Here is a 15,000-nt window from a genome sequence, read left to right on the forward strand (position 1 = left end):
TGGTACTTCAATGTGTAGAGTTACTGCATCGTGGCGATGATCAATGACGAACTGTATATCCTAGAGAGAGAGGAGTAGTTGGCAAAAATAAATCAGAATAATGGTTCTTTTCAGATTATTCTCGACGCGAAAAAGGCAGGAAAAATTAAACCAGAATGGCCACGTTGACAAGAAAATGAATGAGGCATAATGTTTGTTTATATATAGAATGGAATGTTAAAGTCCTGAAGTCCCCCCATTATTTGTTCTATGAGAACAACCTAACTAACTCCACGTGGAATTTTAAAGAGATCCCGTTGAGTCGTTATCAGAAACTGCTGAACTACAGAAAAACTATCTACAAGCTCGCTCAAGAAGGAACGACTCTCTTGGTGGTAAAGTGTAGCCAATAAGAACTGGCTATGAGACAGGCATGTGATGTATGGCCTGGAAAGGTTTGCGCATGCTCGGAAGTCTTGCAAACAGGTCACTACACTAGTAACTAGGGTGCATTAACAGCATGCCAGGGCGAGATATGGCGTGCGTCAAAGCTGTGAACAGTCAAAATAAGAAGGAGTCAGGAAGTTGGGAAGGTTGTCAAGAAAGAAAGTCACAAAACAGAAGAAAGAAAAAGCTGAATGAATAAAATTACCCCCGTGTGGGGGTGACGGTCATCTCTATAATACCACAAGATCTCAATGTTCAGTTATGACCGAAGACTACTGTGCAGTTCTACTGCGCAGTTCGAACTGCACAGTTTGGTTTAAGATGACTCGGCATTTTTGCACGCGCGCACAAAATTATATTTTGAAAATAAATGCCGACGTTTACATTTCGGGTTTTGAAACTTTTGCACCTTCGGTGGAAAATGTATAAATATACAAGGTCAGCTGCTATGAAATGACACCATTCACTAACTTTTACCATGCCCAGTAGAGAATATATAGCCTCCTGAAAGTAGGGCAGTTTTTGCAAACTTTGAAGTCACGTAACGTGAAAACGAAAGCGAAATCCGAAAATCCGTCCTGACCAAATTTAGATATTGTCCCATACATTCATATGCCACAATCAAATTCAAGATCGCTTGAGAAAAGTAGGAGATAGATTTTGAAAATCGCCATTTTCACATTTTTTGCCAACTTTGAAGTCAAGTGACACGAAAATGAAAGCGAATATCGAAAATCCGGCCTGACCAAATTTAGATATTGTCCCATAGATTCATATGCTACAATCAAATTCAAGATCGCTTGAGAAATGGCAGAGGAGATAGAATTTGAAAATCGTCATTTTCGCAATTTCAAAGGCCTCGTGACCTTGACCTTGAGTGACCTTGAAAATCATACCATCATGTACGTCTCATCGACCTCTATCAGGATCACTAATGACCATATCTCCCACTTCAACTTCATTGTGAACGGACGGACGGACGGACGGATCGAAGGACATCGACACCCATATTATTAGGTCATGCTCAAAGAGATGACCTAATAAGGGAAACGTCACATGTGAAAAAGCTGAATGCCTAAACTCGGTGTTTGCAGCTAAATCTTGTGTCCAAAACCCATCACTTTCTCAACCCACCTTACACAGTCACAGCCAACTGTCCCTGGACTCCTGTGTCCTTTTCTCCTGACAAGGTGGAGAGCTTGCTGTCAAACCTCGACTCAGATTCTGCAACCGGTCCAGACGGCATCAGCCCACGTGTCCTCAAAGCCTGATCTTCTGCTCTTGCTCACCCTCTCTCTGTTCTATTCACCCTCTCATTTACTCAAGGCCATCTGCCATCTGCTTGGAAATCAGCAAACATCACTGCCCTGCACAAAAAAGGTGCAAAAACAGATCCCTGCAACTACGGACCAATCAGCCTTCTCCCAATCATCAGCAAGGTTATGGAATCCATCATCGCTTCAGACATCAAATCCTTCCTCTTCTCCAATGGCTTGATTTCTGATCATCAATTTGGTTTCAGACCAGGTCACTCTACCCTGGATATGCTGCTTCTGCTCTCCCAACAATGGATGGAAGCCCTCAATGCCAGACAGGAAATCCGAGCCGTATCCCTGGATATATCATGTGCTTTTCACACAGTCTAGCACCCTGCCCTGCTCACCAAACTCTCTTCCTCTGGTATCCAAGGCCATTTCCACTTATTGCTCGCAGACTTCCTCTCCTGTCGCAGTCAATGTGTGGCCCTAAATGGAGTTCTTTCATCCCCCCTTCCTATCCAGGCTGGAGTTCCTCAAGGTGGCGTTCTGGGCCCTGTTATTTTTCTGGTTTTCATCACTGATCTCTCCGACTCTCTGGAAAATCCTCTATATCTCTTTGCTGATGACTCCACCCTCGGCCGTACCATTGGTTATTCCTCAGACCGGCAAGCAGCAGCTTCGTCTCTCACGGCTGATCTGGATAAAATCACAAACTGGTGCAACACGTGGAACATGTCTTTCCATCCTGACAAATCTCACACTCATTATGTCTCTCCGAAAGGACCGTTTGAAAAACCCCCACATCTACTTTATCAACAATCCTCTGGAAGAAGTCCTTTCTTTCAAGCTTCTGGGTCTCACTATCTGCCATGACCTTTCCTGGGAAAGCCACATTTCCAACTACGCCTCCAAAGCCAGTCGCCGACGTGTAAGGTCCTTCCTCGGCCCACCTGAGCTCCTGACCACTTACAAAGCTTTTGCCTGCAGCCTGATGGAGTACTGCTCTCCCGTCTGGGCTGGTGCTCCTGCCTCCCACCTTTCTCGGCTTCACGCTGTAGAAACCAAGGCATTTCGGATCATTGGCATCTCCCGCAATGAGGCTGAGTCTTTGGGCCTCTCACTCAATCACCGCAGGTTGGTCGGTGGTCTTTCTGTCTTCTACCGTCTCCTCTCCAGCCTCGCCCCCCCCCCCTCATTTTGCTCTCTCAGCAATTTGTCCCCACCTCATTTCTGCAAGGCGCTCAAGGTCTGCCAACAACCCCCTTCTGGTAAAACTACTAAAATCACGAATCACTGCTCACCTTCACTCTTTCATTCCTCTTTTTTCCCGCCTTTGGAATAAACTAACTCACTCTATTCATTCCCATTCTTCCCTCCAGGCCTTCAAAACAGCTGTTCACCACCACCTCTTATCATCCCCCATCTAAATCCTCGATCTTTTCTACCCCCAATAATCCACCCAAGCCCACCTCCTTCAAATTCCCTGCTTTCCTTCCTGAAAGCCCCTGTAATGTCCATCTTCTATTCCCCATGTTCCCCGTCTCATCCCTCTCCCTTCCACAGATCTCCAAATGTCTCTGTTCTCCACTATTTTGTCCTTCCCACTCCCTCCCCTCCTGTCTCATGCCCCCCTTGATGTGCGTTGTGTGTTCGCTCTCATACGAGCCTCGACAAGGTATACAAAAAAAAAAGAAGAAACGTCATTGTCCATGTAGATATGGTGTGGGGAGAGAAAGTGAAGTCCGAAGCAGTTTGAACGAAAGCCAAAACGCTCTGAACTAATGATAGGACCCACTCGAACTGCATGCTCACTCAAAGGACGACGACAAAGGAAAGACCAAACTGCTTTGGAAGGAACTGCTCTCTCAAAAGACCCACTCGGACTGAAATGAACGTCTGTGCATTCCTTCTTGTATTCCTTCTTTCCTCCACTGCACTCGTGATCACTTGGACACCCCAGTGTTTGCGGTGGTGGTTGAGAGGCCCGTGATAGCTGTTGGTGGGGAACCGTCTCCCTTGCTCTGGCCACACTTGATTGGCGGAGCCATGTTGCAGAGGCGTCATGCCCACAGAAGCTTCAAAACTTGCCCTTATTTATTTTGTACGAGCAAATACAACCCATCACTTCGCCGATGGGTCAATAACACAGGTAGAGACAGCGAGAGAGCGACAGAAGTGTGGGAGGAGATTGCTGCATTTTATGAAGAGGAGGAGGGGAGCGAGGAGGGGACAGAGTGAGACAAAAGGGTGGGGGAGAGGAGCAAAAAAAAGACGAGAGGGGTGGAGGTGTGGTAAGCAAAGAGAATGATATGTGACGCTTAATGACCGAGCACGAAAAAATTCCAAAAAACGGCAGAACAGCTGGACACACAATGACACAACAGAGTTTGTAAATTTATCCGCTGGCACATCTGGAAAATTTTTAATATTTCAGTTCCAGAAAATTTGTGGGAAAATGAACCAAAAGCAATCACTGAAAACATTTAAGTACCGCTCACGTATGACCTTATGATCCTATCAGGTGAGAACATCGAAAACAAAGCATTGTGACCAGATATCATAAAAAAAATAAAATATATGATAAAAATATATATATAAAAAAGAGAAGGCATTGATAATTGAGGTGTTAATACCAGTGATTTGGACTATCGATGCAGAAATCAAGAAAATGACCAAATACCAAGACCTCAGGCATGAAGTGAAAAGATCCTGGAAGCTGAAGAATGCCAAAGTTGAACCGGTGATGATGAAGAACCTCACCGGAATGATGAAGATGAACCTCACAGAGATATTAATAACCATCCCTGGGAATATCACGAGAAAGAAACTAATGTTGGAAGCCGTCCTGGACTCAGTAACGATCCTGAGGAGAGCCCTTGGCACAAAACTTTGAAAACAGAAAACTTCACAGCTTGGTCCGTAAATCGTGACCCCTTACCAAAATGAAGGTGGATACTTTGAGGCCACCCTGGGAGAACTCCATTCCACATTCTGAAGATATATATATATATATATATATATATATATATATATATATATATATATATATATATATATATATATATATATATATATATATATATATATATAATAAATGACTGTGTGTGCTGTGTGTCCTCCATAACTCCAAGACCATGAAAACTAGTGGCCTGAAACTTTGCATGCATACTTATGGAATTCCAAGGGAGTGCATGAATGACAACTGGGTATTTAGGTAAAGTTAAACACCCCTTTTGTAGATAATTAACAGCTTATCCTTGGTCAGCTCAACTTCACCTTACAGGTGTCTTAGCTGCTATTTTGATTCGGCCTACTAAATATGCTTTGCCTTGGAAACATGATCTACTCTCTTGGACTAATAGTACACAAGCAGAGTACCTGCCCTTTGGGTAATCTTGTTCCAAGCATGCAACGCGTTCTTCTGATGCATACCTTTATTTGGGCGGTGGAGAGGCACCTGACAACTCTGTGTCAGCAAAAAAAAGAAAACCTGGGTGATGGGCATGAAGCAAAAATATACCTACTGCCTATTATTCAAAACGCCTTACTGCACTGGAGAACGAGGGGACAGGAATACTGTACTGTAAATGTTGGAGACTTGTAATACCCCCCCACACCTGGAGGCAGAACGATACACATTTACATGGAGAACTTGCGTCCCCTCACCCCCCCCCCCTCAAGACTAATGGCAAAACTAAGAACACCCTTATACATTAATTGGGGTCATGCTGATATTCTGAAGCAAGTCTGGGTGTAATTGGCCCAGAACTGTAGGAGGAGTCGAGCGACAAACAAACAAACCCACAAACAAGCACACAAACACCGGTCTGTGAATTGCATAACGATAATCAAAATATGATTTCGGATTTGAGAATCAGATCTCGTAGACTAAGTAACTGTCGGAATCTGGAGTGAAATATGAACATTTTAAGAAAACAGCGATTTTCATGAAGCATATTTATTTCAGGATAACTATGATCCCACGTTCTCCATATTTACACAAGAACGTGTGAAATTGCCAAAGCTTAAACTTAACTTTTTGTACTGTTCCGACAATTATATTGTATGAAGAAAGTATTAAAGAACATGCCCTAATTCAAACTTCAAGAGTGCACCGAAAATAATAAAAAATAATAATAAATAAGAGTGCATGAGGCAAAAGAGGCAAAAGCTCCCCCGCATGAGCAGTGGGCGACCACTGCTCGGTTATCCATGGGGAAATCCCTGGACTTTGGAAGACACAATAAATTTGAGGATTAGAATGGGTAAAGCGAACTAAAAGTTCAACAGAGAATTGAAAAATGTTTTCAGTGGCAAAAAGCAATGCACCCCCCACTTCACAGCTATTTTTTAGGTTTTTTTTTCCTCTAAGCTGTCTATCCTGGGTGTGAATCTCCACCCAGCTATAAACTGTCATCCTGGTGTTTCACAGGCAGGGTGATGATTAATCAATGTGTGTGCTGTCCCTCAGATGGATGTTAAACTGGGCATCACATCTGCCGGAATTAGTTGGTGGGCATTAAAAATCGCTTTGTGGTGTCTTTCACAAAGAGTAGGGGAGCTGTCCCCGGCATCCTGGCCAAATTCCAAATTCCTGCTCTGACCCACAGGGGCACTGCATCAGCAGCACTGCCACACCCTCAGTCAATGATACTACCTGTAGTCTTGTGCTGCACAGGAAAAAAGATGATCAGACCCTGATGTATAGTATTTTATTGTAATAATATTATAATGAATATACTCTGAAAAATTTCCACTCGATTGCGAAAATTAAAAAAAAAGCGTTTTTTTTTCTGTTGACAGATCCAGTTGTTTAGAGAGTGCGTGCCGATTGTCTGAGAACAAAACCGATTTTGAATATATTTTTCACATTCTCAACTAACTATATGTGGGCTGCTCTAGAGTTGGAACACCAAACCATTTATATGTTCTGGTCCTGAAAGGAAAAACATTCAATATTGTATAACCAAAAGCATTTCAATAATATGTTCAATTTTGTTTATATTTCTGTTCAATATTTTGCAGCTTGATTAATAAAATGTTTGTCTCTAAATAAGTGCTGAATTGTGGTAGTTCAAAAGGGCAATGCCAGGTACCTTTATGGGAGGAGGGAGGGAAAGGGTGTATGTGGGAGGAAGTAGGGAACAGGTGCATGTGGGAGGAGGGAGGGAACGGGTGCATGTGGGAGGAGGGAGGGAAAGGGTGCATGTGGGAGGAGGGAGGGAACGGGTGCATGTGGGAGGAGGGAGGGAACGGGTGCATGTGGGAGGAGGGAGGGAACGGGCGCATGTGGGAGGAGGGAGGGAACGGGTTCATGTGGGAGGAGGGAGGGAACGGGTGCATGTGGGAGGAGGGAGGGAAAGGGTGCATGTGGGAGGAGGGAGGGAAAGGGTGCATGTGGGAGGAGGGAGAGAAAGGGTGCATGTGGGAGGAGGGAGGGAAAGGGTGCATGTTGGAGGCAGGAGGGAAAGGGTGCATGTGGGAGGAAGGAGGGAACGGGTGCATGTGGGAGGAGGGAGGGAAAGGGTGCATGTGGGAGGAGGGAGGGAAAGGGTGCATGTGGGAGGAGGGAGGGGAATGGGTGGGTTGAAAGTTTGGAGAGAAGAGTAGGGTGGGAGGAGGCAGAGGAAGGGGATGTGTGGAAGTGGTAGGAGGGAGGGTAAGGGTGTTGGTGGGAGAAGGGAAGGGAATGGGTGGAGCAGGTGTTTGGAGGGATGGCGGATGGGGTTGGAAGAGGGAGGGAAATGGTGAAGGTGGGAAAAGGGAAGGGAAGGAGTGGGATGGGGGTCCAGAGGGAGTGGGTGGGTGAGGGGACCGAGTGGGGCTGAGGTGGGAAGAGGAAGGGGAAGGGGGGGGAGGAGGGTCGCATTGCCCGGCAACACTGGGTAGCTTTGCTCGGATATATATCTCTGGAGATATATATATATATGTATATATATATATATATATATATATATATATATATATATATATATATATATATATATATATATATATATATATATACATACAGTAGACTAGGCGTAAGTCGTCACCATTGGGACCGAGAAAAAAGTGACGACTTAGAAATGTGACGACTTACGCGTATGCGAACATTCATGATGGCTGTGGGGTGAAGGATGAAGTCGCGCGTGGCCTGGACACGTATGTGTGAGAGCCGGCTATTGTACCAAAAGGAAAACACAATCCTCGGGGCATAGGTGGGGGTTCATTGGTGAGTTGGAAAGTGGTCAAGCAAAGATGGAATTCATGAATCAGTTTATCAAAAGGAAAGATAATGAACAACTACTGTAAGACAACAACTTCGCCTGCTTATCACCATGATGGGATTGACCAACGAACCCCAGAGACTTTTCTGGCAGCATCTGCCAGAAAAGCCCAGTCTCATCGGCATTGTACACGTCCCGAGGCTGATACCTTTCCAAGATGTCTTTCAATTTGCAATCCTTCCAGTGGTGCACCACTGCCGAATCCACGCTGCCTGATTCGCCGCACTTCTTGACCTTGCCGATTCCCCACCTCACTTTGAATCTGTCTATCCAGTGCATCGGCAAGGTCTCGGCATCATCATGCCCGAGGTCCGCAGCGAATTTACGTGCCTTCAGCAGCAACATTTCACCGTCCAACCGAATATTTGGCTGAGCCGACATTTGCCGAAACCAGATGATGAGCGCGTCATCGACATCTTCAAAGGACACACATCTCACGTGTTTCACACTTACCACTGGCCTCGCGATCTTCTCCACTTGTCCAAATATCGTGCCCTTATTCTCCAAGATATCGTTCAATGTCTGCCGTTTGATGTCCAACTTCTCAGCTATGGCTGTTTTCTTCATCAGTGGGTTTGCCTCGCAAAACTGGATAATGCCGTATTTTTCTTGGTAGGTTTTAGTTTTAAGCTTACGCTTCGTTGCCATTGTCCTGCCTGCAGTGCGATCAACGTGTGTACGCAGTTATAAATAGCCTATCACTGGCAGTGTAAACCAATGAGCGAGCATCACGATTCCATGAAATCGGGCTTCTCACGAGGCAGCAGTTCCACGTGACGAGTTAGGAGTGGTAATTTACTTGACTTTCCATTACGTGGGAACGGACAACATCTGACGACTTAGACGAAGTGATGACTAAGAGATGACGACTTACAGAGAGATGATGCTTTATTCATAGGGACTTAACATGAGATAAATTCGGGACTTTTTGACGCTGCCGACTGAGGCGAAGTGACGAGTTACACGCTGCCGACTTACGCCTAGTCTACTGTATATACATATATATATATATATATATATATATATATATATATATATATATATATATGTATATATATATATATATATATATATATATATATATATATATATATATATATATATATATATATATATATATATATATATATATATATGTATATATATATATATATATATATATATATATATATATATATATATATATATATATATATATATATATATATATATATATATATATATATATATATATATATATATATGTATTGTTCGTCTTTCGGCTGCTCCCATTCGGGGTCGCCACAGCGGATCATCCGTTATGATCTGCATACTGATTTGGCACAGGTTTTACGCCGGATGCCCTTCCTGACGCAACCCTGGTCAGCACTTCCGACACAGGGATAAGGATTGGGTTTCGCCATGATTCCGGGCTGCCCTACACCCTCTCATAGCGTGGCTCAGTGCAGAGCTCCCGTCCTCAAGCGATCCTCCAACCCAAGCCCCCGAGTAGCCGGATTACAGGCGCACACCACTACGCCCGGTATATATATATATATATATATATATATATATATATATATATATATATATATATATATATATATATATATATATATATATATGTATATATATATATATGTATATATATATATATATATATATATATATATATATATGTAGTTACGTTTGAGGGGGGGTATGCATTCAAAGGGTAATTAGGATGTTTAATTAGGTATGCCATGCTGTTCGAGTTTACCAGGATCTCGATGTAATAAGTAGCAATTCAGTGGTGATAAGTTGTCTAGTAAATGTTCATTTCTTCAAGGGGGGAAATGATAATTGTCACGTAATTAGATAGGGACACGGGATAGGGTAAGTGTGTCTGCGTAAATCCCTTTAGGTATTCTCTGGAGACTGGTCGTGACATCACAGGACAGTGCAGCGGATGGCTCCGCCCCATGATCACGATTGGCAGAAGGCAACGGCAGTGGGCCAATAAACGGCTCGATTGGAAGTGACGAGGACAGGAGGATAAAAAGGTTCTGTTCGGGGTCGAAAAGGAAGAGGAAGAAGATCTGGACAAAAAACATCGTGTTTTTTTGGTGGGGAGGCTGTTGCGCGGGGAGCATCCTTGTTGTTGTGCTGATTCGATCGTGTTCTTGATCGTGTCTTGGAGCCTTGCTGAGCCTCGTGCCTCACCTTGGTTGGCTCTGGGGTTCTGCTGACTCGGAGTACGGGGTCGAACAGCGGGCGGACCTGCCTCCCTCTCCTGCTCGCAACTTGGCACCAGAACTAGTTCCCTGGCAGCTGTGAGCGGACTTGGGCCAAGACCAGGAGGTCGACAGCACCAGAGTTTCTCCTGCCCCCCTGACGAGAGCAAGGCCAGCTCATCCGGCGCCGATCCAGGGACAATTGCGTCCACACCACGGTCCAGCCTGACCACCAGAAATAGCTACGTTTTGTGTGTGTGTGTGTGTGTGTGTGTGTGTGTGTGTGTGTGTGTGTGTGTGTGTGTGTGTGTGTGTGTGTGTGTGTGTGTGTGTGTGTGTGTGTGTGTGTGTGTGTGTGTGTGTGTGTGTGTGTGTGCTTGGCGCCTTAGAAGGTTTGAGATCTCTATATTAATTTGAATTGTCTGTGTTTTTCCCCACGCCCGATCCCACACCATCCCGTCGAATCGCCCCGGATCCCTCTTCTTGCCGGATCCCTCGTCTTGCCGAGTCTTGTTATTTCTGGTAATAATAAAAACAAATAAACATCATCAACTCAGTGAAAAGTGACTCGTGCCACCTTCCTCGTCCCGTTTGCGGTAGAGCGATTAGAACCGCCATGTTTGGGTTATAAACAAATAAAGCGCCTCCATCGTTTCGGCTCATTCTACGTTGGCGGGACTGTTCAAGTCCCGTGGACGTCACAATATATATATATATATATATATATATATATAAAGCCTGGTGTTGGCACAGTGGTTCGGGCAGCAGCTTGGGATCCAAAAGGTCCTGAGTTCAAGCCCCGTTGGACCACTGAATTAATACACCAGGGGGTTGGCTCAGCCTGTCATCCTTTCGAGGTCGGCGAAATGAGTACCAGTGTACTGGGCCGGTGTACATCCCGGTTAAAATAGGTGTACCATATCCCTGTGTCGTAAGAGGTGACCAGGGTTGTGTCAGGAAGGGCATCCGGCGTAAAACATGTGCCAAATCACTATGCGGATCATACGGATGATCCGCTGTGGCGACCCCGAAAGGGAGCAGCCGAAAGAAGAAGTATATATATATATATATATATATATATATATATATATATATATATATATATATATATGTGTTAGGATATGGTCTTGGAACTTTGTTTCAGGTGTGTGCCCAATGACAATTATTTAGATTTTTTATATTTCAATTCTGATTCTGTATTACTACAAATATATAGCCAATGATGTCTGACATTTCAGTCAATGGTCTTTATTTTCCTCCAGAAACGTTTACCAAGTCATTGCACATCATTTCATCTCTTCTTCTCATCTGATGTATCATACTCCATCACAAAGCATCGGTGCTGCTGGGGCAGCTTCCTGAGCAAGGGTTATACGCGGTGGTTTGCCAATGCCTTCCCAGCAGTCGTTATGGCAGGAATTTGGAATTTGTTCATGATGCTGGCGATAGCTGTCCTACTCTTCGCGAAGGATACCATGGAATTTTTAACGTCCACCATCTAATGCTGACAATTAGAATGCCCGGTTTAACCTTCCTCCGAGGGACGGCACACACATTGAAGAATCACCCTGCCCATGAAACACAGGAATGACAGTTTATAGCTGGATCGGGATTCAAACCCAGGTTAGACATCTTAAAGACAATTTTATGTACCTCTATGGTCTAGGCCATCCTTTCAGCCCACATAATTTAATAGATGGATCAAGATTCAAGTTTGCATTGTTTTTCATTCGGAACTGCCTTTTGAATGCTGAAGAGGCATTTTAAGTCAAGTCGAGCTCAAGGAGCGCAACATATTCTTTGATTGAGAATTACAAGCTTATGATAACTTCTTGTACTTTATTTCGTTTCATCTTAAAGCTCACTGCTGTGAAACTTGCACACAGTTTACACCGAGGACACAGACAATGGAAGACATCATTGTACTTTTTTTGCTCCATGAATTACAATATTTGTAGGCAATGGACGAACACACATGGTATATGAGATTTAAATCCGGATTCTCCACATCATGAGCCAGGGGTTCAGATTGGAACACAAAAAGACCAACCTAGATGGGAATGCTGCTAACAAGTGTTTTGTACTTTAAGCATGTTTCAAAACGTTGATTTCAGATTATTGAATCTTCCATCCTTTAGAACGGACACTTAACTGCCCAACCTCTCCACCCTCCCCTCTCTGTTCTCTCCCCTTCCCCTCTCTGTTCCCACCAATCCTTCCTCTTATGGATCTCTCCCTTTTTAAGCAGATACATTTTTTGTAGTTGAAAGCCATCATATGTCACACCATAGTGCTCTTGTCCAAAGAGTAAGACCCTCTTTAGTTTTGGTTCTTTTTCAATGTAAGGCTCATTGGAGAATTTGTTCATTTATTACATGCAGTACAGTGAGAATAGGGTGCATGTATGTACTTTAACATGAATAAGGACATTGGGAAATTTCGATCTACCTTTTTGTCGATAACAAGGATGTTTGAAAACATGATATTTTAAAAATTTGAACCTCGAATCATGGGATGAATTTTCAGCTGAATATTATTAAAATTCAAAAGACAGCCCAAACAATACAAAGGTAATCTTGTTGAATTCCACTTGGTTCACTTTTCCATTGAATATTCATTGACTCAGCAGTGCAACTATTAAGCTATTGTGGTATACAATATATTGTGGTATACCTCCATTAAACTATTGTGGTATACAATATAATAACGATTATATGAAGAACAGCTTTTATCATTGCCCAATCACAGATCACAGTCCTTCATCGTTTTTTTGTCAGACATGTTCCTCTACTTGGCCTCGAGATGATACGGAGAAATGGGAAGGTTGCTGGTTTCCTGAGACGAGCGGATTTCGCTTTCGCACTGAGGAAAAGCATCGGCTATGGATATATCAGAGACCCTGAAGGTGGCCCGGTGAGACCCTCATGACACAACGATAACCCAGTACATTTACCATACATAGCTTGAGCAGCAGCAGACTCTGTCAATCTTGTGAACTCTTACTATTTCTGTTATCACAGTTTTCTTTTTCTTTTTTTAAACCAACACAATGCCCCCATCACGCAGTGATCCAACATGTAATCCCATCAGAACATACTTTGATCAATGGATAATTATTAAATACTTGCTGAGATGCCTGTTCTTCACCTGAATAAATTTTATTTTAAATGGAATAGGTGAAGAGTAGAAAATTGTTTTTATTTAGTTTGGTGCAATGACAATGATTGAGTGAATTGTGAACTGAGGATGAGACACAACTGACTTAATCTCATGGAAGAACGTCCTGGTAAACAACATTGTACTTTCTTTTCATTACCATCTCTAGAAAGTCCACGCTGCTTGCCGCCACATACAGCTGGCCGTGTCTGAATGTGGGCTTTTGAAGACTTTGGCCGACAACCTCGAGGCTTTGTCCTTGGGACTTGTTGATGGTAATGCCAAAGCAGACCCCTAACTGGAAACTGAATTCGCCGAAAGTAAAAAGGCTAGCCTGTATCTGATGGGATGATCGGTGTCCATGGAATCGTGACTTGCTCTCCCTTGCTTGGTCCACTGGTGATGGCGTCATTTATGCAATTTGGCAGCAACTGTTTGATTCCTCGAGTTCTGTTGCAAAGCTTTGGTGGGTCGAGGTTATGTAAGAGCATGATTGGCACTCATATTTTCAGAAGGAGGTTGTGAGGTGGCATGCCTGAGAGCTCCAAGCTGTTCAGGAACTCTGTGGGGTATGTAGCTGCTTCATCATTACTCATGACTTTGTCCACTGATTTGTAGGTAGTGGCCTCCTCTGAGAAGCTTTGTAAAAGTTCCCAGATGATTGATTTTACTGATTCATTGTGCGGAGCAAGGATGTCACGCTCACAGAGCCAATCCATATATTTGTGTTGTTGCAGCATGCTTTCGTACACCCTTGACTGGATATCTTTGGCTGAAGATATCATGGTCCCCCATTTCTCTGGTATATTGATGAAATATCCATCACTAACATGAGCCACCTGGCCATCTCCAATCCTCATCAGCAGCTTTGCAAATTGACCTGCATCGCGATCACCTGGAAGGAAGGATGACATGTTTGTTGTGGGGAAAACAGATTTTATATGTTTCCAATAATGTGAAGATTTGAGGCAAGCATCAATCTCGTTCACTTTCATGGCACCTTACACAAGAAGAAACGTTTGATGGAAATCTCCTGACAACACCAACAAAATCCCGCCCATGAGGTGGCTGTTCTTGAGGATGTCCTTTAGCATTTGGTTGAGAGCTTCCACTGCCAGTCTATGTGGCATTGTAACTTCATCCCAGAAGATGACTTTACACATTGATGAGAGATGCCAATGATGAACCACATTTGAAAGCACACTTTTGCGTTTCTGTGCTGGTCAGGTTATGTGGGATCATAAATGTAGAATGGGCTGTTCGTCTGCTTTGAAGAACCGAAGCAGTAACCCCACTGCTTGCAGCTACCAATGTGACATAACCACTGGGACAAATATTTTCGAGAATGAGGTTTTTGAAGAATGTTTTCGCTGTGCCACCAGAATCATCCAGGAAGATCAATCCTCCGACCCCAGAATTAATGCGTGCCATCAACCTGTTATAAACAACCATTTGTTCGTTTGTAAGCTGTGGCTGTTTGTTCAACGTGATTAAGAAGCATGACCTGGTTATTATACTTCTCTCAAATAATTTATCTCGTTATTCTGTTGTCACCTTGATGTCGCTCTGGAATCAACAATCTGTATACATCCAGCATCTGGCCTCCCATTAACTCCACAGTGTCTGACAAATGGATGAGTGCCTCATTGAAGATGTGGTATTTGTAATCCTCCTCCCTCGTATACAGCACAAGGCTGC

At 43.6% G+C, this 15,000-nt stretch overlaps 1 protein-coding gene across 2 annotated transcripts in view; it reads left to right on the top strand.

Annotated features, from left to right (window-relative positions):
• The window catches only part of SARDH (sarcosine dehydrogenase), a 153,938-nt gene that overhangs the window by 126,975 nt on the left and 11,963 nt on the right, over positions 1-15,000 (top strand). For both annotated transcript variants that reach the window (XM_085854354.1, XM_085854355.1), the window contains one exon: positions 12,924-13,059. In XM_085854354.1, the coding sequence (XP_085710480.1) occupies positions 12,924-13,059 (136 nt within the window). The remainder of the gene's footprint in view (positions 1-12,923; positions 13,060-15,000) is intronic.

Source organism: Eptatretus burgeri, chromosome 14 (genome assembly GCF_056783735.1).
Source record: "Eptatretus burgeri isolate ZD-2024b chromosome 14, Ebu_testis_v1, whole genome shotgun sequence".
NCBI lineage: Eukaryota > Metazoa > Chordata > Myxini > Myxiniformes > Myxinidae > Eptatretus > Eptatretus burgeri.